This window comes from Amphibalanus amphitrite, unplaced genomic scaffold (assembly GCF_019059575.1).
Source record: "Amphibalanus amphitrite isolate SeventyFive unplaced genomic scaffold, NRLGWU_Aamphi_draft 000105F_arrow, whole genome shotgun sequence".
Classification (NCBI taxonomy): Eukaryota; Metazoa; Arthropoda; class Thecostraca; order Balanomorpha; family Balanidae; genus Amphibalanus; species Amphibalanus amphitrite.
Window position 1 is genome coordinate 542,330 of NW_024881600.1, and position 21,857 is coordinate 564,186.

The following is a 21,857-nucleotide window of genomic DNA, read 5'->3' on the forward strand; positions in this document are numbered from 1 at the left end:
TGCGCCTGCCGGCCGTCACAGCCGGTGAAGCTCGCGCCCTGCGGGACAGGAGGAAGTTCGTAGCAGCGACACAGGCCGCCGCGCCGGGCGGAGGTCACACGTCCGCCGCAGGCCACATCGCAGCCGTCGCGGCGCTGCTCGCTCACTCCGTGTTTTACTTCCCGGAGATGGGCCTGCAGGCCATCGTGTACCTGGCATGGCTAGCCGACCGCGGGATGGGGAGGGACGGGCAGGAGGTGCGGGGCATGGACGAACGGGCCCGCCAGGCCATGTCCCTGCGCCCGTGGGAGTATTTGACCCACGCCGACCTCGACCAATTCCTCCCCACCCAGGCCAGGCCAGGACCAGACACCTACTCCAAAACAAACAGACGGCCGGGGGCCGACGCCGAATTATGTTTTCGTTTCTCGCGGGGCTTGTGCAGCCGCCAGTGCCCGTACGGCCGACTGCACATGCCATGCGGAATCTGCGGATCCCCGTTGCACGGAAACCTATACCACAGCACGGGACCAGCCGGATCGGGGCTAGCTTACCCTGAGAACGAGCCGACGTGAGTGGTTTCGGCCGCTGACAGCCAACTGGGGAGAACAAACGGTGAGTGGGGCGCGGGCAACGGGGGCCTAATCAACTCATAGCGGCGACGCGGCTATGGAAGGTTAGGACCCTGCCATGGCGCCACCGAACGTGACCGTGGCTAATCGCCCCGTCGACGGACGCAGGGCAGACCCGGGAGGGGTGTCTGGAAGGGGCGCGGGGACGGGCGGGCCGTCGACGGAAAGTGGCGCGCTCACCAGTCATCGACAGCGACGGACGGTGAACGGAGCGAAACGCGAGAGGAAAGTCTCCCACCCACCCTCACCGATGTCTCAGATTAGACCATATTATTTTCACGATTGATAAGAATAACCATACCGAACCGAACATAGGTAGTCCACACTATACCTCGTCGTTACTACTCCGCCGGCCGTTTTTTAGGGGCTAGCTTACCCTGAGAACGAGCCGACGTGAGTGGTTTCGGCCACTGACAGCCAACTGGGGAGAACAAACGGTGAGTGGGGCGCGGGCAACGGGGGCCTAATGATTGATTCGCGGCACGACACACCCCGCCCCGATCGTCCGTCGATAACAGAGCTATGTCACGGAGCGATTGGTCGCGTGTGACGCCCACGATGATAGACACCACTGTCATTACGGTGACACGAGACCTCCCGAACCGACTCCCCTGGCCTCCCCCAGAGGGGACCGGGCTCCCACGGTCCCGGGTGGGCGCGTGATTGTCCGAGCCCGTCCCGTCCCGCCCCTGTGGTCGGCCGGGACCGCGGGATGTCACTGCGCTAATTTCCGTCAGCTCCCCGCCGGTCGCGGGACGATGGCGATTCGCCGGCGACTCTGGGGACTCTGTGACCGGAGTCATTACAGACGAGAGGAGATTATGATATGGGGGGGGGGGGAGCAGGGCGGACACACACCTGTGCTCCAAAGAACTGGCACGGCCGGGTCGGAAACAGCTGCAACCCACAGATGACGAGATGATGCAACAGCACGAAAACGGGAGTTATGCGTCCTATCAGCGCTTTCGAATGTCGACATGTGCGAGGCACATGTGGTTCAGCTAAGAGGTTGAGGAGCTCCTAGGAGGTCCCAATGGGTATCCAGTTTGCACACTGTGACTTCAGCTAAAATTAAACTGATTGAAAGTCAACTGATTTCAACGTATTGATGGGTGTTGTGCCAAGCTGATATTTTTAATCTTTTCACAATTCGGTCCGATTCATTCAAGACTGCAAAACAGAAGTTTATGGAGCAACATCCATGCATTCCGGTGGACCATTCCAGACTCCACTTCATTCGTTCCAGATTCTAAACCCGTGTAGGTAGCCCGCTGCCCGAACTCCAATATAGCACTTCGTTTTATTTCGTTCTAGAATTCGTTCTACTTTGTCCACACCAGGCTCAACTTAAATTTTATTTTGGCTCTACTGATGATCTCTCCCGGACTTCAGCTCAGTCCACACAACTCAGTCCATCTGACCTAGCCCAGCTCAGTTCATCTGACCCAGCCTAGTTCAGTCCATCTGACCCACCCTGGCTGCCCGCCGCCCCGCCCGCGTGCCGCACCAGTGTCGATATTTCCTCCTTCTGCCCTCTATCCGCCACGGCTGTGCCCCCCGGTGACCACCACAATTAGAGGCCGGCCACAACTGTAATAACAAAGGCCAATGCCATTAGCCAGTGCGTAGCAGCTGTAAAAAACGGTCCGCATGATATATTAGGCCGCATACTCCTGTCTGGACGGCGAATCTCCGTGATAAATGCTATAATTTTATTAGGATTGGGGAGCGGCCTATGCGGGGCGTCACAATCGGACTCTGAGGAGAGATATATAAGATCTCTATCTTAAGATCTTAAGATGTATATAAGATCTCTATGGTGCCAACGGCCAAGCTCGAAGAAAATATCCGTTCAATAAACCGTTTATATATGATCAGGGTAAAGGAAGTAAATAGGTACATGCAGTCCATGACTACAAGCATAAATCGATGACTAAAAGCGCAATTAGACGTTACTTTTTCACATAAACCTAAAATTAAACAAACTTTAATTTGTTTTCGAGCAAAATGTGTGAGCAATGAGTCACAGTCTATCACTTCAATATAAGTTATCCAAGTCTCGTGCATTGCATCTGACTGACGTGAAGCACCGTCCCCGCGCCGACTTTCTGTTGATCGCCTGCTGTGTCAGGGCAGCACCAACCGACGCGTTCCCGCTACTGACGAGCGCTGATACGGGCGAATCTCCGAACAAATCTGATGAGCTGACCTAAATGCGACTAACGAATCACTCTCTGCTCGATCTAAACGAGCAGGTCTCCACATTAGGCGCCGAATTCACCCCGTCCATCCTGCGGCGGAGGCCAGCACCGCCGTCCAGTACGCCGAATCAAACGGCCGCTCCGCAGCGACCCGCATGAATTGTTTAACGCCGGCCCAGTTTCATTGAGGAATGACTCAGTTCGGGACGTTATGTCCGCCCCGCTATGGGTTCGGATCGTAAAGAGCTTCATTTAACAAAGTCTCTGCATTGTGGCTCGCACGTAAATCGCCGCCGGCACAAATGACTAATCTAACCGAGCCCATTACTTTGGTGTAGATGCGCCGGTAATTTGACAGGATCGCCCATCGATTGTCGAAAGTGGTGCGCCGGCGCGCGCGTGGTCTGTGCGTCACTCAGCGCGGGCCTGAGGAGATGGGACGATGATTGTCTGAATGTAATGTTGGTCATCTCACTCATCTGGGTCGGGCCGGTAAGGGTCAGATATGGCGGGATGTGAAAGATGCCTCGGGTGAAAATATAGTGAGCGGCGCTTACTGCGCTTTGAATGTGAAGGGTCTACGAAGCATGCCTAACCACCATTGTTAATGGTGAAACGGATGCACGATTAACTGGATGCACGATTTGCTTAAAACATGTAGTGCACGATTGTAGTGCTTGCAAGCTAATGCTTCTTGTATTCGTGCCTTTCAATATCACTTTTTTGACGGACGGAGATACGTTTCACGTGTCACGTGTTTTGCCTCTTTTCTAATTACGCAAGGGACTTTCTGTAGATTGTGTCTCGATGTATCAGACCCACGGGTGGAGAATGTTTGAAAAAGTTACCCCGGCCGGCGACCGGAAGTCAGAAAGACGATGATGCTCAAATATTTGTCAACGGTTATCAATAAACCCCTATGTATATTCTGTGGCATAGAATAATGGGTGTCTGCCGTTTGTACGTTTTTAAGGAAAACTGCTGCACGCAGGTGCAGAAGATTTCGTAATTGTAACAACAATTTTGCAACACGCCTTAAAATTTCGGACGCATGTCACCTAGTGCTAGGTCAGGTCATCAGGTCAAATTTGCTGGATGATCGTGCTAAAATGCCATCATGCCCTTTGCAAAGCTTATTCCGTGGAAGTTGCAAGTTGCAACCTTCCCACACAAAACAAAATGTCAAATTTGACCGTTTTGACCCTCTTATTGATTTGAGCTCGCACCTGAAATACTATTCGCGACCGAGCCTTAACCCGCGCGGGGCTGGGGGGGGGGGTAAATTTTACCCCCCCTCGCGAATTTTTGCGATATCTCAAAAACGGCGGCGCGTAGCGCCGCCAAACTTTCAGTACCTTTTCTTACATCAATTTGACACGTTCCCTGAAAATTTGAGCGAAATCCGTCGGAAATTTTTTGAGAAATTGACGTTTTAGTGACGTCATGTTCGCCATTTTCGCCTCAAAAACGGCAAAAGTTCAAACGCCGCTAACATCTTCATTTTTAAAGGAATCAAGACGTAACAAAAAAGGTTATACGTAATTTTACTTTGTCTATCAAATGGCTATCTCGGTTTTTTGAAAATTTTGGATTTTGGCCTAAATTTTTTCAAAAAACTAACTTTTTTGGGAAAATCATTATAAAATCCAAAATTTTGAGTCAATCGAAAAAAACGGAATATATGTCAGAGAAGTGGTCTATGTGCACCTACATACCAAATTTTAGAAGAATCGGTTCAAAAATGTGGGAGTTATTCAAGATTTTATGACGTCACGACACACAAATTTTTTGAAAAATGACTTTTTTGGAAGTTCTAGACCTCGTACGGAAGCAAAAATAGCACCATTCGATTCGCCGTGAAAAACTGCATCAGATAGACACCTTTTGAGGCCTTAACAACCAACTTCAAAATTTGACCTCACTTGACCTGACCTTGACCTGACCTCGACCTGAAATTCATCCAGAGGTGGTCCATATCACTTATTGAGTGTGCCTATTAAATTCTATGAGTAAAATGACCAATAAAACATGTGTCGCACATGCCCTTTTCTATATTTTGTTTTTTGGTGACCTGACCTGACCTGACCTGACCTTGACCTTGACCTCTGAATGATATTGTATGCAGCGAATATTGTCTTGGTAGCCTAAGAACACGTTTTGGGCGATCAGTCTCAGTCCATGACTCCATTCTTCGGTAACTACGGTGCAAGGCCGATACTGTAGAAACTTGCAATTTGTACCCTTGACCTGACCTTGACCTTGACCTCAAACTTTAAATTAAGTACATGTTTTTAGTAGTTCGTGATGAGAGCTTTCGATTGGCGTTTGAATTTTCCAAATCGGACCATTAGTTCGGGAGATAACAGGGGGGGTAAAATTTACCCCCCCCCCAGCCCCGCGCGTTCGGCTGGAGACCCCAGCCCCGCGCGGGTTAAACGAGTAATCGAATGTTTTGTTTGCAGTGTTTAAGCTCCGTTATGTTCATGAACTTTGAGAAAAGTTGTCGGAAAACGCTAAAATCAGAGAAATTTGGCTTTTGATGATCTATGGTGATTTTATTATTGAGCTTGCCTAAAACATGACCAGATTTCTCTGATCACGTTTGTCGCTCTTTCAAACGTCGTTCCGCTTCTCGCCTCGTAGCCCAGTAGCGGAGTTAGAAGGAGCGTGGAAAGCCCACCTCTCGACTCAACGTGTTACGATAGGGCCACCACCCTGGCGCGGGTTAAGTTGGGGGGAGCCTTGAGCCCCAGCAGCTGGTCCTTCTATCTCACTGGACACTGATATTACCCTCGTCCTGTCTTGTGATGTTATTACAGTGCCATCTTACGATAACGGCCCTTAACTATGATTTACTTCTGTTTGATGAAACATGTCGGGCTCCGCGATGAAAAGACTTAAAAACATAGAAGCTCCAAAATGAAAATAAAGTAGGTAAATTTTCAAGAACTTTTCAAGGTAGATAAGAATAATGAGAGACACTTTTATAGATGGCAGATTTTTCGTAAGGAGACAGCTTTTAGGATTTACAAAAGTGGAAAAAGTTAACCCGGCCGCGCCGGGGTCGGCTGAAAGTTACCCCGGCCACGGCCGGGGTGGCCGGGGCAGGTTCTCCACCCATGTGTGGTCTGCACTGCAGTCTGCACCACGGTGACTATGAATAGTTAGTCTGCACTCTGTACTTCCGTCTCGCAAACCCACGAAGTGATTATTTCTCGCGTCCTTGTCTCGCTTATTTGTGCCGAGCTCGTGTGCGGCGCTGTTGTTGCAGTTGTGTTTGTGCGTGCTGGCACTCGCGGGGTGGTCGTCCGCAGCCCGCCGGCTCCGGGCTGCGGACCGATCGGTTCCGGCCAATAATACTGCGGCTAGCCAGACGCAGGTGTGACCGATAGCCGATCAACCGACTAGCTTGTAAAAATTGATTATTCACAAATAAATTACATCAAACTCGACAATCCTGGCTGGCGCTCATTGTTTTCTGTTCTCTATCAACTGCGTTCTAAAAAAATATAGGGGAAGGTGGGATAAGACGGACCAGCTAAGGTTTGAGGCCGCATATCTTGCGACACTGCACTCGTAATCTATATTATAAATTATAATTCATATTATTTATAGCCTTCGGAATGCTCAATCCTTCCTCTGTTGATAGGTGTAAAGACTAAATTTCAAATTAAAGACATCTAGGTGGTGGATGCTCTTAAAGAGGGACATGTCAACAACTCAGACAAAAAAAAAAACGTGGGGTAAGACGGACCACCCAGCAGTGCCTGCTATCCGTTCATGTGTGTTACACTTCTGCTCTGTACCTACTCCTGTAAGAAAAAGTAACCAGAATGATAAAATAACAAAACGAGCCTTTATTCTTTACTCATGTGTGATGGAAGTGCAGCTAAAAGCTGGGAACATGTGTGTTGATTGTCGTTTGGCATGAATGCATGCTAACTGAGCATTTGCATGCATGGCTCACATGCAACAAAGACTCGTTCCTGAAAAATTAGCTTACTTAAGCTTGTGTCAATGTTTTGGAAAAGAACTTTCCATATGCAGGGTACAATGGACCACCACAGGGTAAGATGGACCACAGTGGTCCGTCTTGCCCCAAATCTAAATTCTGTCATCATCATGACGTATACCTACATATGTCAAATAGCCCAACATTGCAAAACCTTGCCTTTCCTAAAGTGTGACTATAACTAAGTTTATAACTTTGTTCTTCACAGTTAAGTGCAAAATAGAAACTAATCATGCAAGAAAGGCGCCATAATTGAATCACCCGTAGACCTCTTATATTAGATCGGTTTGACGAAAAGCAACATTTTTCTCAATAACTCAAAAGCTATGCATCCTAGCAGCATGAGCTCAAGGTGGCCATTGTTACGAAGGAAAACAAACATAGTGAGTGCATAAAACAGTAGATACCAGCAGCGGTTCAGCCGGGAGGGCTGGTGGTCCGTCTTGCCCCGCTGGGCCGTCTTACTCCACCTTCCCCTACTGCGTTCCGTTCACAGTTTGTAGTGATCATCGTTTGGCGCTCGCCGCTCATATCATAGCCGCGGGCGTTGCGGGCCGGATGGTCGTTACTTCCGGCGTCGGTGGAGCCCCTCCCCAGATCTGTTTGCTCAACAATGGCGTCGACCGACACAATTAAACAACAATCCTTCACGGAGGCGGCGGCCAGGGACGCGGCAACCCTATCATTTGGCTCCAAGGTGGCCGTTTTCACACCAGCGCGCCGCCATCAACAGGCGAACACACAAACATCGCCGCCTGCTCACAGAGCCTGTGGCAGCCCTGTAATCCAGTCCACCCACTGCCACCGCTGCCTCCCGGATTCTGTCCACGAGCTCCAAAAATAAAGAGCGTTAACGCCCCACAAAATGATTTGAATGGGCATGGCTGCTCAGGCTACAACACTAGACTTAATGTCAGTGTAAATAATGCCCAGTTGTATCGACTATACGCCGGGACAGCACTCCGTTAGACTCGCGGCACGACACCGCAGTTACGGCGCGGTGGGATGGCTGTTCGGTGGGCGTCTCTCGGGCCCGTTCCGTGTGTATCCCCGTGCCGTGCCGCCCAGGGCCGCGCCGTGAGCAGCCAGTTAAGCGATTCGTTATGACCGTGATGAACGCCCACACGTCGTAAACAATTAAATCATGGCGGCCCGGGCGGGCGTAGGTGGTTTCGTGAGCTGCCCGTCTGGCAGTGCCTGCTGGCTCGTTTGTCAGGGTCGGTCGGCGAAACAGGCGTGCTTGCCTTGTCGGCCGTAGCCGCCGTTCCGGCCGTGCTGTCAGGCAGCTCGTCAGCTCAGACCGTCGGAGCTGCAGCGGGCGTCGATAGCCCGCTTTGTGTCGCCGTCACCGCTGTCGGCCGGCTCCGCCACTCTGTTTGCAGAGTTTTTCTCAGGCGGCGGCGGCGAGGCTCCGCCTCCGACTCCGCCCACCGGCCGGCGCCGACCAATCGGCGGTGAGCCGGCCGGCCGGGCAGATGCGCCGCCACTCTCTCGGGGTGCCGGGATGAGCGCCGCCGCCGCAGCCGCTGCGCCGCCGCCGCGCCTCCCGTGCCGCCAGTATCCCGACGGAGCGCGTGCGGGCGGCTGGTGACGCCGGAAGCAGCCATGCCTCGACCCACGCGAGACACATACGGCGACCAGAAGCCGCCCTACTCGTATATCTCGCTGACAGCCATGGCTATCTGGTCGAGTCCGGAGAAGATGCTGCCTCTGTCCGATATCTATCGCTTCATCATGGACCGATTCCCCTACTACCGCAACAACTGCCAGAAGTGGCAGAACTCGCTGCGCCACAACCTCAGCTTCAACGACTGCTTCATCAAGATCCCGCGCCGGCCCGACCGGCCCGGCAAGGGTGCCTACTGGACCATGCACCCCAAGGCGCTCAACATGTTCGAGAACGGCTCGTTCCTGCGCCGGCGGAAGCGGTTCCGACTGGACGGCGAAGAGAAGGACACCCTGGCCACTGAGCTGCAGAACCTGGCCAACACGCTGAAGCGGATCGAGCCCAGCTTCGAGCCCGGCTACGGGGCGCCGTACGCGCCGTACCCGGCGGCGCCGCTGCTGCCGCCGCCGCTGCCGTCGGCGCCCGTCAGCTTCAGTCCGCCGGCGGCGGCGCCGCGCGCCGAGCGACTCAAGTCTTTCACCATCGACAGCATCATGTCCTCGGACCGAGACCGGCCCGAGAAGGCGGCAGCGGCGGCGCCCGTGTCGTCATCGTCGTCATCCTCGGCGTCAGCGGCGGCGGCGGCGGGCGTGATGGCAGCGCCGGCGGTGTCGGCGGCTTCAGCAGCTCGGCTGCAGTTCTTGCCCTACCCGCACCCGCTGCTCGGCTACCCGCTCGGCGGTGAGTTCGCGGGCCAGCCCATCAAACCTCTGGCCACGCACCCCGCGCTGCTGCAGCCGCGGCTGCCGCTGCTGCCGCCGTGGGCTCTGCTGGCCGGCCCGCCGCCCGGTCCTGCCGCCCTGGACCTCGGCGCCGCGCTGCGCCACTCGCTGGCCGCCCGCAGCCTGCTGTACTCGGCGGCGGCCGGCGTGGCGCCGCCCCCGCCGCCGCCCCCGCCCATGGCGGCCGCTGAGCTGACCCGACCTCAGGTCAGTCCGGCACTGAGACCGGCCGAGCCGCGACTGGGCGCCGTCGGAGAGCAAGACACGGAGGTGGATATCGTCAGGTAAACGGGTGAGGGCGCATCGCTGCACCCCTCTGAGGTGCGCCAGTCCTCGCGAGAGCACCTCTGTCACGCGCCGGGTCCTTTTGTTGCAGTTGCACGGAGCTTTCTGTTACCAGTTGAAGCGTTATTTAAAAGGATAATTTATAAATGTGCTAGTAATGTTCCTGGGTTGACAGAATGGCTCCAGCAGCCGAGTCGAAGCCTGGACAATGTCCAGTGAGTGTGGTGTTTATTGATGGTGTGAAAATCTATGGTACAATGTACAATATAAGTGGTAATCAACGTTGCCGAGTTTTATCTGGAAGCAAACGATGCGGACGCCTTAGCTTTAGCGTAAGTTAGTCATGCCTGAACAAGGAACATAACTTGCGAGCTTCAACATTCATAACAGCTGTCGGTATGGCCACCTTTGTAATTGCATCAAGACCTCTCTGTAGGTGCTTCTTTATTTGCAAACAGATTCTTCATGCTTCATTTCAAATGTAGTCTTCACTCTTCAAAGCTTCGAGCAATGCCTACGTATATGGACTGGGTGGTTCATGAAAACACATGCACTATACAATGCCTTTCCAGAATCCAGTGGAGTCGAGTCGGGCGGGTATTTGCCGCCGAACATCACCACTCTGCGGTTTATATCGAGTTTAGACAGCCATGGGAACTGGCCGAATTCATCTGGCCACAAACGGCGTAAGCCAGTAGCTGGCAAAACCATAACTTGGCTACCTCACCGCAGTCATGGGCCGGGATACAGCAAACGACGTGTCTGTCTGCCACATTGTGATCGGTGGCGTCTGCGGTACACAAATGACGATCCATTATGACTTGGTCGGAGCAGCTTTCAACAAGTTCTACCTGGTACAATGACTTGTTGTTTTGGAGCGTCAGCCAAGGCTTTTGTTATTGAGTAGCATAAAGAAGCACACGGGACATTCATGCATACATTGCTGGGAACAATGAACAATGCTCGATGCAAACTTATAATGGAGATGTTGGAACATGCCATGTAAGCCATGGTTGTCGAAATGCCCGACGCGAAAACTTTGGCTAGATTAGTGGAATCAATTAGACGGAAGAGATCGTTTATTGGCTTCGAAAGTCACGCAGCTAGGAGTCATAAACATAAATTGCGAAGAGCTGAATACATATTCTGAGCGCATCGATATCATGCTAAATGCATTAAATTTATCCCATTTTTAGGGGCAACAGTATAAATAGACATCATTGATGATTTCCTGTTCCTGAACAGGTCAACTTGATGTAAAAGCAGTCGTTTCCAAAAAAATTCACTTAGACTTGCTGTCAATGTATCAGTAGATACATTTGACAGCAAGAGCTGACTGCGCAATCCGAATTGTTCAAATGCACACTACTAAACGATGTATGTTCGATTTTCAAGGAAGCAAGTATTCGATCCCTTATGCAAAAGCAATGTATAATAAAATCTGTTTGAAGCGGAAAAGAACGCAAGGCCTTGAACAGGAATTTAGAGTTGTAAGTTTGGACTTTGGGGTTGTCAGCTTTCACCTTTGGAGCTTCATATTCCAATGGTGTCGACGTTTCAAGGTTTGCTTTAGAGTAAAAATAACATGCACGAAGCACGCGGTTGACGGGGTCGGTGGACGGTGGACGGTGGACGGTGGACGGTGGACGGTGGACGGTGGACGGTGGACGGTGGACGGTGGACGGTGGATGGTGGACTGTGGACGGTGGTCGGTGGACGGTAGACTGTGGACAGCGGACGGGGTCGGGTCGGCCGCTGCCGCTGCTCCCCGCCGTCCGGTACAGCACCGGTCGGCGGTGGGAGCTCTGCAGCTCCCCATCACACCTCTCTCAGCCCCTCTGCACGGCGATTGTCACGCTCTCTGTGCGGTCGGCCGGTGGCGACTTTCCGTGCCGTACTGCCGCGGTGTTCACGGAGTGGTGAGACGATGTTTTACAGTCTGCCGGCGCGCTCCTCGTTCAGCGCCGCTCATGCATGATATTGGAGTGGCCGAGTCTCATTTCCGAGGCCCGGCGCCGCGGTCAGACGGTCACACCCTGTCCGGGTATGTCCCCGCGCGCTGGAGCGTCTCCATGTGTGGGCGTGGGTACCTATATCTTCCTATGCGCCGCCAATATATGGGCGTGGGACATGGGATGTGAGTGTTGATGTTATATATTTCTTCCAGACTTTTAGATTTCTGTCTTCATGGTCAGACTCAGCATATAAACGTATATATAGAAAAGCCTGCCGCGGAAGCATTACATATCGACTCACAAGCTAATGGCAGAGATGAGAGTAGACTTACCTCATGCTATGGGTGAGCTGACTGACACGATGTTCAAACTCGATGACATCCCCTGACGCGAGGCCCGGAGTCCCCTGTCGCGATCCGTCGGCTCACATGACGTGATGAGCGGGTGTGCCGTACCACTGCTGTAGTGGTCAGCTCGTTCCTCAGGCCCGGTGTCGGGTCGTGGCCGCGGGCCGGGCCCCGGGCCGTCATAAGGCACCCGCCCGCCATTCAGGCGCGCCGCGCCGGTCATTACCGAGCTCTGCACCAAGCATGGCTGACCCGACAAATCAACTCGGCTTAATTTAGTCGACACTATTACTGAATTTACGAGGCTTTCACGTGTGCCCGACGAGGCGCTTGGTTCTTTACAAAATCCAACAAATCAAGCCAACTAACCAAGTAATAAAACCTGCGGCTGAATAACGGCCGGCCGGCACGATGTGTGCGAGCAGAGGAGTAAGGAGCAGCGGAGCAGAGGAGTAAGGAGCAGCGGAGCAGAGGAGTAAGGAACGGGGAGACGTGGGGATGAGCACAGAGAGATTCAGGGAAGAATGGGTCAGCCGTGGCAGAAGTAAATGCAAGGTAGAGTGGTTATGGATAGGCAGCATAGACGGTGATGTGGCTGTGCTTCACAGAGGAGAGGGCTGCACTGTGCGGTGTCATGTGCTCAATTGAAAAGCAGGCTCATTGGCTTTGAAATAGCTTTATTAAAAAAAGCGGCTGAAAAGCATAGACTAATTTAGATTGCTTAGCATGGTATGCGATTGCATAAAGCACATTACACAATGTAGTTACATGATGCATGCCCCACATACCTATATCAGCAATGTGTCACACATGTTGATGATAATGTTACCTTAAGTGGAAATAATAAATCCCATGAAAATATGAACACATACGTCGGTCCTGTTCACCAAGGCTGGTTCCATCAGTGTTTCCTAGCCAATCCAGCACGCTCGAGTTTCAAGCCATTAACCACGAATCAGCCCTTTATTCGTCCTGAACACCAATGGACATTCAAACGGCACTGCAGCAGGCCGCCTCTCCTATTCTGACGGAGATGAATTAGCAGGTCGTCTGACAACAATACCTCGGTGAGTGGTGTGGCCGAGCCGACTATATTTCGCGATACCGGGCATTTACCAGCGGGGAGCGCATCGATAAGCATAGTAATGTACGAGATGACGATGCCTAACGACTTCTAATGCCCTCATAAACACAATGCACCGCGGAGTTTGCGATAAATACGTCGCGGCTGCTGGCAGCTGGCAGTGCGCGCGGTCCGACTTGGGATGTTTATTTTGTGACGGCACGGCACGGCTGTCGGCTGGCGGTGGGACGCGGTTTGGTGGGCTGTTCCAGCCATCAGGACCCTATCAGTCGACGATCGCCAGCCAACACTCCGCGGCCACCCGCGTATCGACAAAACGCCGACTCACGGGCGCCGAGTGTTGGCACCTCGGCGGGCTGCCGTGACCCGGACCCCACAGAGGTGTCGGTGTCGCCGGGACCCGGACCTCAGAGATGTCGGTGATGCCGGGACCCGGACCTCAGAGATGTCGGTGATGCCAGGACCCGGACCCCACAGAGGTGTCGGTGTTGTCGGGACCCGGACCCCACAACCTTACTGAGGGGTCGGCTCTTACAGTCTCGCTCCAGGAGCTCACAGGGGCGTCGCGTCGGCTCCCAGTTCCGGACCCGAACCTCAGAGGCGCGTCGGCTCCTGAGTCACTTACCTCACAGATTTGTCGGTGCCGCCGAGGCCAGGCCTGGGTCTCGCAGAGGTGTCGTGTCGGTGCTGCTAGGTCCTGAACCTCTCAACGGAGGATTCGGGTTCGGAGTATCGGACTTGACAGAGGTGCCGTGACTTGGGTGCGATTTAGGCGTGAGCATCAGTGCTCCTGAGTCCCGACCATCACTATGACTCATCTTACCATCGCTCTATCGCGGGTAGTGACGATAACTGGAGAGGTAATACAAGGTACATATAATCCATACAAATCGACCAGAATCTAGATAAATCCGGTGTGGTTTAGTTATTTCAGGTCGATTTTAAACCGGGATTAGACCGATCCCGGTCATGGCAGGCAAGGTCAGAGCCCGGATAAGAAGTGTCTGGTCGGGTTGGGGGGTCGAGGGTCGCATTGGGTCAGTCCGGCCGTCACCAGGTAAGCCTTCACCAAATCAGCTCGTAACTTGTGTCGGGCCGTGTTGGGTCATCTACGAGGGTGAGGGGTTAGGTTAGGTCATGCTGGCCGTCCTCAGGTCGGTTTGTACCAGGTTGGCCCGAATGGGATCGGTGCAGGTCATGTCGGGTCGGGTCGCAATGCTCGGTCACCTCCTTTCAGTGCTCATCCCACCTGAGACGCTCCGCCGTGCTAGAGGTGGCCGCAGTGACCGTGCCGCCACAACGAGGTTGCCAGGGGGCTATGGGGGCGGGGGGGATGACATCTGACAAACGACAAATGTGGCGAATGATGCAAAAGGTTGAATTGCTTCATCAGAAATGTCAACCGTCGTCAAATCAAACCGCGCTACCGAAAGCATCGCAAACCAGCAGGACGGGGCAAATAAAACGCTTTTAAAATCACTCCAACTCCTCTACTCGTAGGCAAAGCCAGCTAACATCACAATCATCTTTCCATGAACAGCGAGCCGCCACTCCCACTGTGCACATCCGCAGACAATGAAAATCCACTATCCACTACTGACTCAAAACTGCCGTGTCGCACCTTAGCGCGTCAATAAACACGATTTACTTCCGGTGCGCGGCCCGTGACTAGGGTGCGATTTAGGCGTGAGCTTCGGTGCTATTTCCCGTGCGTTCATTGAGGCCGATAATTGATTTTCTCCCACTTAGCGCTGCGCCGGCGGTGATTGGCTCGTCGACGCGTCGGCAGTCGTTGATGGTCAGTGCAAACAGGACGGCCGAACAGGAAATAATAAGTGATTATTGCCGGTGTAATTAGGAATCATCGCGGCCGTTTGCGCCGACTGCCGGGCCAACAGCCGGCCTGTTATCAGTGCACTGATGTATGGAGACGTATTTCCTAACGAGAGGCTATGCCGTACACGGGAATCTCCCCGTCTCTCTCTCTCTCTCTCTCTCTCTCTCTCTCTCTCTCTCTCTCTCTCTCTCTCTCTCTCTCTCTCTCTCTCTCTCTCTCTCTCTCTCTCTCTCTCTCTCTCTCTCTCTCTCTCTCTCTCTCTCTCTCTCTATCTCTCTCTCTCTGTCTCTCTCTCTCTCTCTCTCTGTCTCTCTCTCTGTCTCTCTCTCTCTCTCTCTCTCTCTTTCTCTCTCTCTCTCTCTCTCTCTCTCTCTCTCTCTCTCTCTCTCTCTCTCTCTCTCTCTCTCTCTCTCTCTTCTTCTCCCCTTATTTTATAGGTTATCAAAGCTTTCGCATTGCATCAGAAGTGTTCTTGCAATGTTCAGTAAGATATTTGACACATATTGATGGATAACATTTTCTAGCCAATAATTTCCATGAAGTTCGGCCATCACAAACACTATCTGACTAAGCGTTGACCAATTAATTGCAGTCGATCGGTGCGTCGGACGACCGTGCCAGGCAGTGTCTGGAGGTGATATGATAACCTGAATAGTATCGCTGGACGGCCATTTCAATTAGTGGTACCAGGCATAAACAATGTCAATAAAGCCTGGGGGTAATCGATTACTAATTTGCATTCTCAATCTCTTGACAGCTAAATGACTACTGGCGCTGTGATGAACGTTTGGAAATGGGCGACTGTTTGGAGCGCAATGTATCAAACTGTTTTGACGCCATATTCGGATGGTTGTGAGTGTGTAGCGCATTATTGCATAGCGGGATGGGATAAAACGAGGGACAGAATGATCGATAAGGCGTGGCTGAAGTCCACGGTTTCATTGTGCACACTTTCTTGCTCACTGTTTCGCGACCGAAAAAGAAACTTGCTGAAGTTAGCCTAACCACGATAAACTTTAGTCAAGCATAAATTAGGATTCTATAACCAGTATAACGCCTTTTGGGGCGATTAACGGAGTGAGTGAGAGGGTGGGCCTTGCACGTGCGAAATTGCGAGGGGGTACCTCTAAATGACTTGTGCACGGCACCCTACTAACCGGTCTCTAGCGATGTGCCAAATTTGGGCACAATTGGCCCAGCCGTTCTCGAGATCTGGAAGCGGCACCCTGCACGTGCGCACGTGCAAAATGGGTCCCAACTGACTTGTGCACGGCACCCTACTAACTGGTCCCTAACTGTGTACCAAATTTGAGCGCAATCGGTCCAGCCGTTCTCGAGATCTGGAAACGACCCCTGCACGTGCGCACGTGCAGCAGCACCCCAACTGTGGCACATGGATATGCAGTGCCTAGTGGGTGCCTACCTACATGCCAACTTTCAGCGCAATCGGCCAAGTAGTTACCGAGATATTGCAACAATTACAAAACGGACACCTCTTCGTTTTGCACGTGGCACGTGCATAAGGGGTCACCCACATGCATCAGGAATAGTCCTATACTTGGTAGAAGGAATGAAGCTACCCTACAAAAATTACCGCGTGTAAATCGGTCAAGTGGTTGCTGAGATATAAGCCTCCCAAAAGCGTGACCACGGCCGGCCGGCCGGCCGGCCGGCCGCTCATACTCAGAAATTTCCGTTATTCTACGTACAAGTATAACGCCTTTTGTGGCGACTAACGGAGCGAGCGAGAGGGTGGGCCTTGCACGTGCGACATTGCGAGGGGGTACCTCCAACTGACCTTGTGCACGGCACCTTACTAACCGGTCTCTAGCGATGTGCCAAATTTGAGCACAATCGGCCCAGCCGTTCTCGAGATCTGGAAGCGGCACCCTGCACGTGCGCACGTGCAAAATGGGTCCCAACTGACTTGTGCACGGCACCCTACTAACTGCTCCGTAACCGTGTACCAAATTTGAGCGCAATCGGTCCAGCCGTTCTCGAGATCTGGAAACGACCCCTGCACGTGCGCACGTGCAGCAGCACCCCAACTCTGGCACATGGATATGCATTGCCTAGTGGGTGCCTACCTACATGCCAACTCTCAGCGCAATCGGCCCAGTAGTTACCGAGATATTGCAACAATTACAAAAGTGACTGTTGCAGACGTTCTTCAACTTGACTCAGTGGACTGTATAACTGTGTGTGTGTTGACGTCTCGCATCATTTGGTGTGGCGACCGGGGCCTGACAGGATATAGGTTGATATGGTAATGAGGCGAAATTGGGAATTTATAACATAAGAAGGGGATGCTATATGAATGGATATAATTTTGGATCAAGGTTTAAGAGCACTCTTTTCAGAGCGACAAAGGAACCCTCTTTACAGAGAGCATGTTAAGACCTAAAAGGGAATGCAGTGCCCTCTTTTCAGAGAGACAAAGGAACCCTCTTTACAGAGAGCATGTTAAGATCTAAAAGGGTATGCAGAGCCCTCTTTTCAGAGAGACAAAGGAACCCTCTTTACAGAGAGCATGTTAAGACCTAAATATAGAGCCCTCTTTACAGAGAGACAAAGGAACCCTCTTTTCAGAGAGCAAGAGGTATTAGGAAAGTAAGGAATCAGATAGGAATGATAAGTAGACCCGGTCACCGTGAAATAGAAGACTGTGCGAACTGACTGTGTGCCACTCTCCCCGTGCTCTTATCCGCCGCTGCACTCCACTCTGCACCATTCACAAACACAAGATTCTTCCGAACTGGTGAGTATTGCAGATGGCGAATAGGCGATGACAACACAGTATCACTGACAAGAAGAGTTGGCCAGAGAGAGCGAGGCAGTGCTCTCTCGGCGCCGAAAAGTAAAGAAGTGAGAGCGAGGGCTGCTCCCGCCCCGTTTATGTACTGGGTCGGGAGGACACAGATGGCGACGGAAGTGATGAAAATAACAAAGAAGCTACACACTACACAGCGTCCTGGTAACCCTACCACGCGGTCGGCACATGTCGGCATAACGGCTCCAGCCCGCCGGGGACACAGTTCCACGTGCGACGCCACGCCAGCCCACCCCCTCCCCCCGGGTCAGTCCCTCCGGTAACAGCGCATCCTTTCATACAACTGCAGCTGTAAGACACGGTCGCCGGGAGAGAGGAGCGTCCTGTCACCCGATCACTGCCATAAAGTCTCTCGCGGACGGCCCATCTGCCGGCGGCGTGGCAGGGGGATGGGGGCGGCGGCGGCGTGGAGCGGCGCCGGCCGGGATCACGAGTCGGCCCGGCCCGTCAGCTACGATCAGAGCCGAAATGAGCCGCAACACCAACTACCTAGTGCAGTTTGTCGGCAACATCACTCCCCCCTGTGTTTAGATATGCATTCTAAACACACACACTAAGGAGACGACAAACGTTCCGGCACATCCACTAACTGCATCTCATCACACCGCCGTCGCTGCTCTACGGCGACAGCGGCAGTAGTCCGCTCCTTGAAGACGTTCCGGCTGGTCGCCGCCCTTCACTACGCTGGTCAGGGTGTTTGACTTCACCTCCTCCATGTCGTCCGTCAGCGGTGGCGGTGGCGCTTGCGCCGGCCAGTTCTCTTCGTCGTCGCTCAGGAACGCTGGGCCGCTCAGCCACCGGCTCTCGGACGTGAGTTCGGAGGCAGCCAGTCCCCTCGAGCAGTCATCGGCCGGGTTCATCTTTTCTGGGACGTGCCGCCTGGTGTCGCTGAAGGTTCTCTTTACAGACGACTCCTGAGGTTTTCTCCGCTGCAGCCGTCGGCGCACCGAGGCGGAGGCCAGATCGCTGGTTGAAGTGCCTTCCAGAACTTGGTGCCGGCTGCTCCTCCGTTTAGTCAGCTTGAATCCCCCATCAGAGAGGGCTCGGACGGCTTTTTGCTTCAGATGCTTGGCGGTATCCACATCCGCGTCATACAGCAAGAAGTTATCCACGCAGAAGCTTTGCTGGATCTGCTCGGGTTCTCTCGGAGGCGCTGTCCATCCTTCATTCCAGTGCTCTTGGGGCGTTTCTTTGAGGACATAGTTGGCGATGCCTGGTGACGATCGCGCCCCCAGCAAACCGGTTTTATATCGTCCTTGACTTCTGATTGTGCTCTCTTCCAACGGTTTGGCCACTCTTTCTCCCTCCTTTGACCTGGGTTTAGTCTGGCAGCGCACAGTCCCGAAAGGCTCGGTAGGCTGCCCTTGACTGACAGCAGCAGACCGCTCGTCCTCCTGTTCCGTCAGCAGCAGCTTCGTGGACATGACTTGGCGCAAGCTACTAGGAACGGTGGCCGAGACCGATCCTGTCAGTGCCCATCCGAGGTCGGTCTTCACTGCTACTGGTTGATTCGGGCGTCCGACACGCGTCTCTCTTTGCAGGACCGCCTCTAAGACGTTCGCTCCGATAAGCAGTTCCACTTGCCTACCGTCGTACTGTGGGAACTCAAGTCCGTGAAGGTGTTCACATCCCTTGAGCTGGCTTCCTTTTACCACAGGGGCAGTCACGTTGAGAGCTGGAACGGACCACACTTCCGGGATTTGGATTTCGCTCTTCCTTCCATCAGGGTCCAGTGCGCTTATGGTCAGTGAGACGCGCTGCGAGGGCTTCCGGACGCCACTTCCTTCCACATTCTGAATTCGGAGTTGGCGACGGTGTCCGGTGATCCCAAGGTCGCGCAGAACGTCTTCACGGCAGAGGGATGTTTGCGCCCCGGTATCGAGCAGCGCAAGAACCTCTTTCGAGCCTCTGGTGCCATGGATTTGGACCCGAACTACCTGAAGCAGGGTGTCCGTCTCCTCGTTCAGTGAAGCCGCCACGAACGGCGCGCTGTTACTGCCTTCTTCCTTGCGAGGTTTGTCGGGTACCGCTTGTCCTTTGTTGCCATGAAGCAGGGGATGATGCTTGAACTTGCAGCCTTCGATACCGCACCTTCTGGCCACCCTGCACCTTCGGCTCCAGTGCCCTTTGCCGAGACACGAGAAGCACAGTGTCTCAGCGCTCACGATATTCATTCTTGCTTCGGTAGTTTTGGCCTTGAACGTCGGGCAGTCTGGAAGCTTGTGCGTGTCCTCACACACCACACATGCCCGTCGGGATTCTGGATCTGCCGAGGAAGTGACGCCTGTCGCGAATGCCGACTTTCTTGCCGTCCCACCGTCCCTGGACTTGGCTGCTTCTGTCCTGTCGTTCGTCACAGACCGGCTGGCAGAGTGGCTAAGGACATCGACTTCTGTCTTCAACCATGAGCTGAACGCCTCCAGGGTGGGTCGCACTGGTCGGAGCCTATGCACTTCTCGGCCCCATTCTCGACCAAGCTCGACTGGTAGCTTCTCCACCACTCTTCTCAAGTTTTCGCTGCTCGCTAGGTCGCTTGAGTAGCCCAGATTGCGAAGAACTGTCACCGTGTTGTGGACGACTGAGTAGAATTGTTCCATGGCTGGGAGATCCATGAGGGATGGCGGGGTGCAGGTGAAGACCTTGCGCAGGTGGGCCTGTATGATGTCTTCCTCTCTGCCGAAGCGTTCCTGCAAGGTCTTGAGAGCCTCCTGGTAGAGTTCCCCGTCGAAGAACATACCGTTAATTGCTTGAGCAGCTGGTCCTTCTACCGCGTTCTGAAGGTGTGCCATGCGCTCGGAGTCTGACAACGACGGCTGATTGTGCACCAAAGCTTTAAACAGCCCAATCCAGCGTGGCCACTCTTGAGCGCTTCCTCGGAACGTCGGCAGGGTAAGACGTGGGATGCTCTTCACAAACGCCGATTGTTGATAAAACAAAGGCTGTTGCTCCGAGCGCACATCTGTCACCCAGTTAGCGGGATGCTGCTCGTTCTTGCTGCTCGGCAGCTTGGCGCTGTTTGCGGCTGTCTGCTGCTCAGGTTGCAGTGCTCTGCGTTCTTCAAGGGGTGGCGCTCTACGCTGAGGAGGGTCGACCATTGCTGGACCCTCTTCCACCTCGCACTCCCTCGGGGCCAGAGCGACATTCTCGCCATCGAAATGGTGCCGTCTCTCCCACTCGAGATCGCTCTCAGCCGCCTTGCAGAGACGTGCCATCACAAGCGCTCGTTCCACCTCTTCCTCCATAGCCTTCTCCTCCAGCATGTCCTCTTGCTTCTTCAACATGTCCTCTTGCTTCTTCAACATGTCTTCTTGCTCCCTCTTCTGCCGCTTCAGCATGTCCTCTTGCTCTCTCTTCTGCCTTTCTCGTTCCTTTCTTGCCCTGAGATGCTTCAGCTCGAGGGCCTTCATCTCTGCAGTTATTTCAGCCTCCCTTGCCACTGTTGAGGCCTTTGAGCATTTTGAAGCCCGGGACCCACAGACCTTACTTCCGTCTCGCCGTGAAGCGAGCGACATCGGCTTCCCCTCTGTCACGGACGCTGAGCAGCCTGAGGACTTCAACTTGATGGCCTCTTTGATAGCCTTGACTGCTGAGGCGTGCCGTGCCGTCAACCGGGTGACATACTCTTCCGCCTCCTCTATCTCTTCAACTTCCTGCACCTTCTCCACATAATCATCATTAATCTTCAGGACGCTGTCCAGCGCCGTGTTCAGGGACTCAAGCCGCTTCCTAAGTTCTTCTTCACTTGCACAGCGATCGATTTGTACCTCAGCCATGTTACAGGCACGGGTGAGTAGGGCGGCCTTGCGGCCACGCTGCAGCTTCAGGGTCTTCAGCTCACCGGTGGCTGTTCCTTCCTTCACTCCGCCATCGACCCTGTTCTGCGGCATCGCCTTCCCGTTGCTTTCCTCTGTTGAGTCTTGAGGCGTCAGGGCTCCCAACTCTCCAGCAGCACGTCCATTCTCTGCTCCAGTGCCGTCGCCGCTCCGTAGCATCATCTCTCTGTCGTCTCCCTCCTTTGAATCTTCCATTAGCCTTCACTTAGATCCTGCAGGGGGCGAGTTGATACCACTTGACGAACACTGGCGAGGGTTGCTACTGCGGGCTGTGTCCCTGGACCTCTTCCTCTGACTTCTCACCTCTAGCCGGGATCATCCGGCCCGGAGGACCAGAAAATGTTGCAGACGTTCTTCAACTTGACTCAGTGGACTGTATAACTGTGTGTGTGTGTTGACGTCTCGCATCATTTGGTGTGGCGACCGGGGCCTGACAGGATATAGGTTGATATGGTAATGAGGCGAAATTGGGAA

At 53.5% G+C, this 21,857-nt stretch overlaps 1 protein-coding gene across 1 annotated transcript; it reads left to right on the forward strand.

The window, feature by feature from the left end:
- The first annotated feature begins 8,368 nt into the window (after window positions 1-8,368).
- LOC122380728 (protein lin-31-like) lies at window positions 8,369-9,779 on the forward strand. Its single transcript, XM_043364136.1, has one exon. It carries the CDS (start codon window positions 8,430-8,432, stop codon window positions 9,498-9,500), a length of 1,071 nt encoding a protein of 356 aa, XP_043220071.1. The 5' UTR covers window positions 8,369-8,429; the 3' UTR covers window positions 9,501-9,779.
- The last annotated feature ends 12,078 nt before the right edge of the window (window positions 9,780-21,857 follow it).

Coding starts and splice junctions, on each gene's coding strand:
- LOC122380728 (XM_043364136.1), top strand. CDS start 8,430: ATGCCTCGACCCACGCGAGACACATACGGCGACCAGAAGCCGCCCTAC.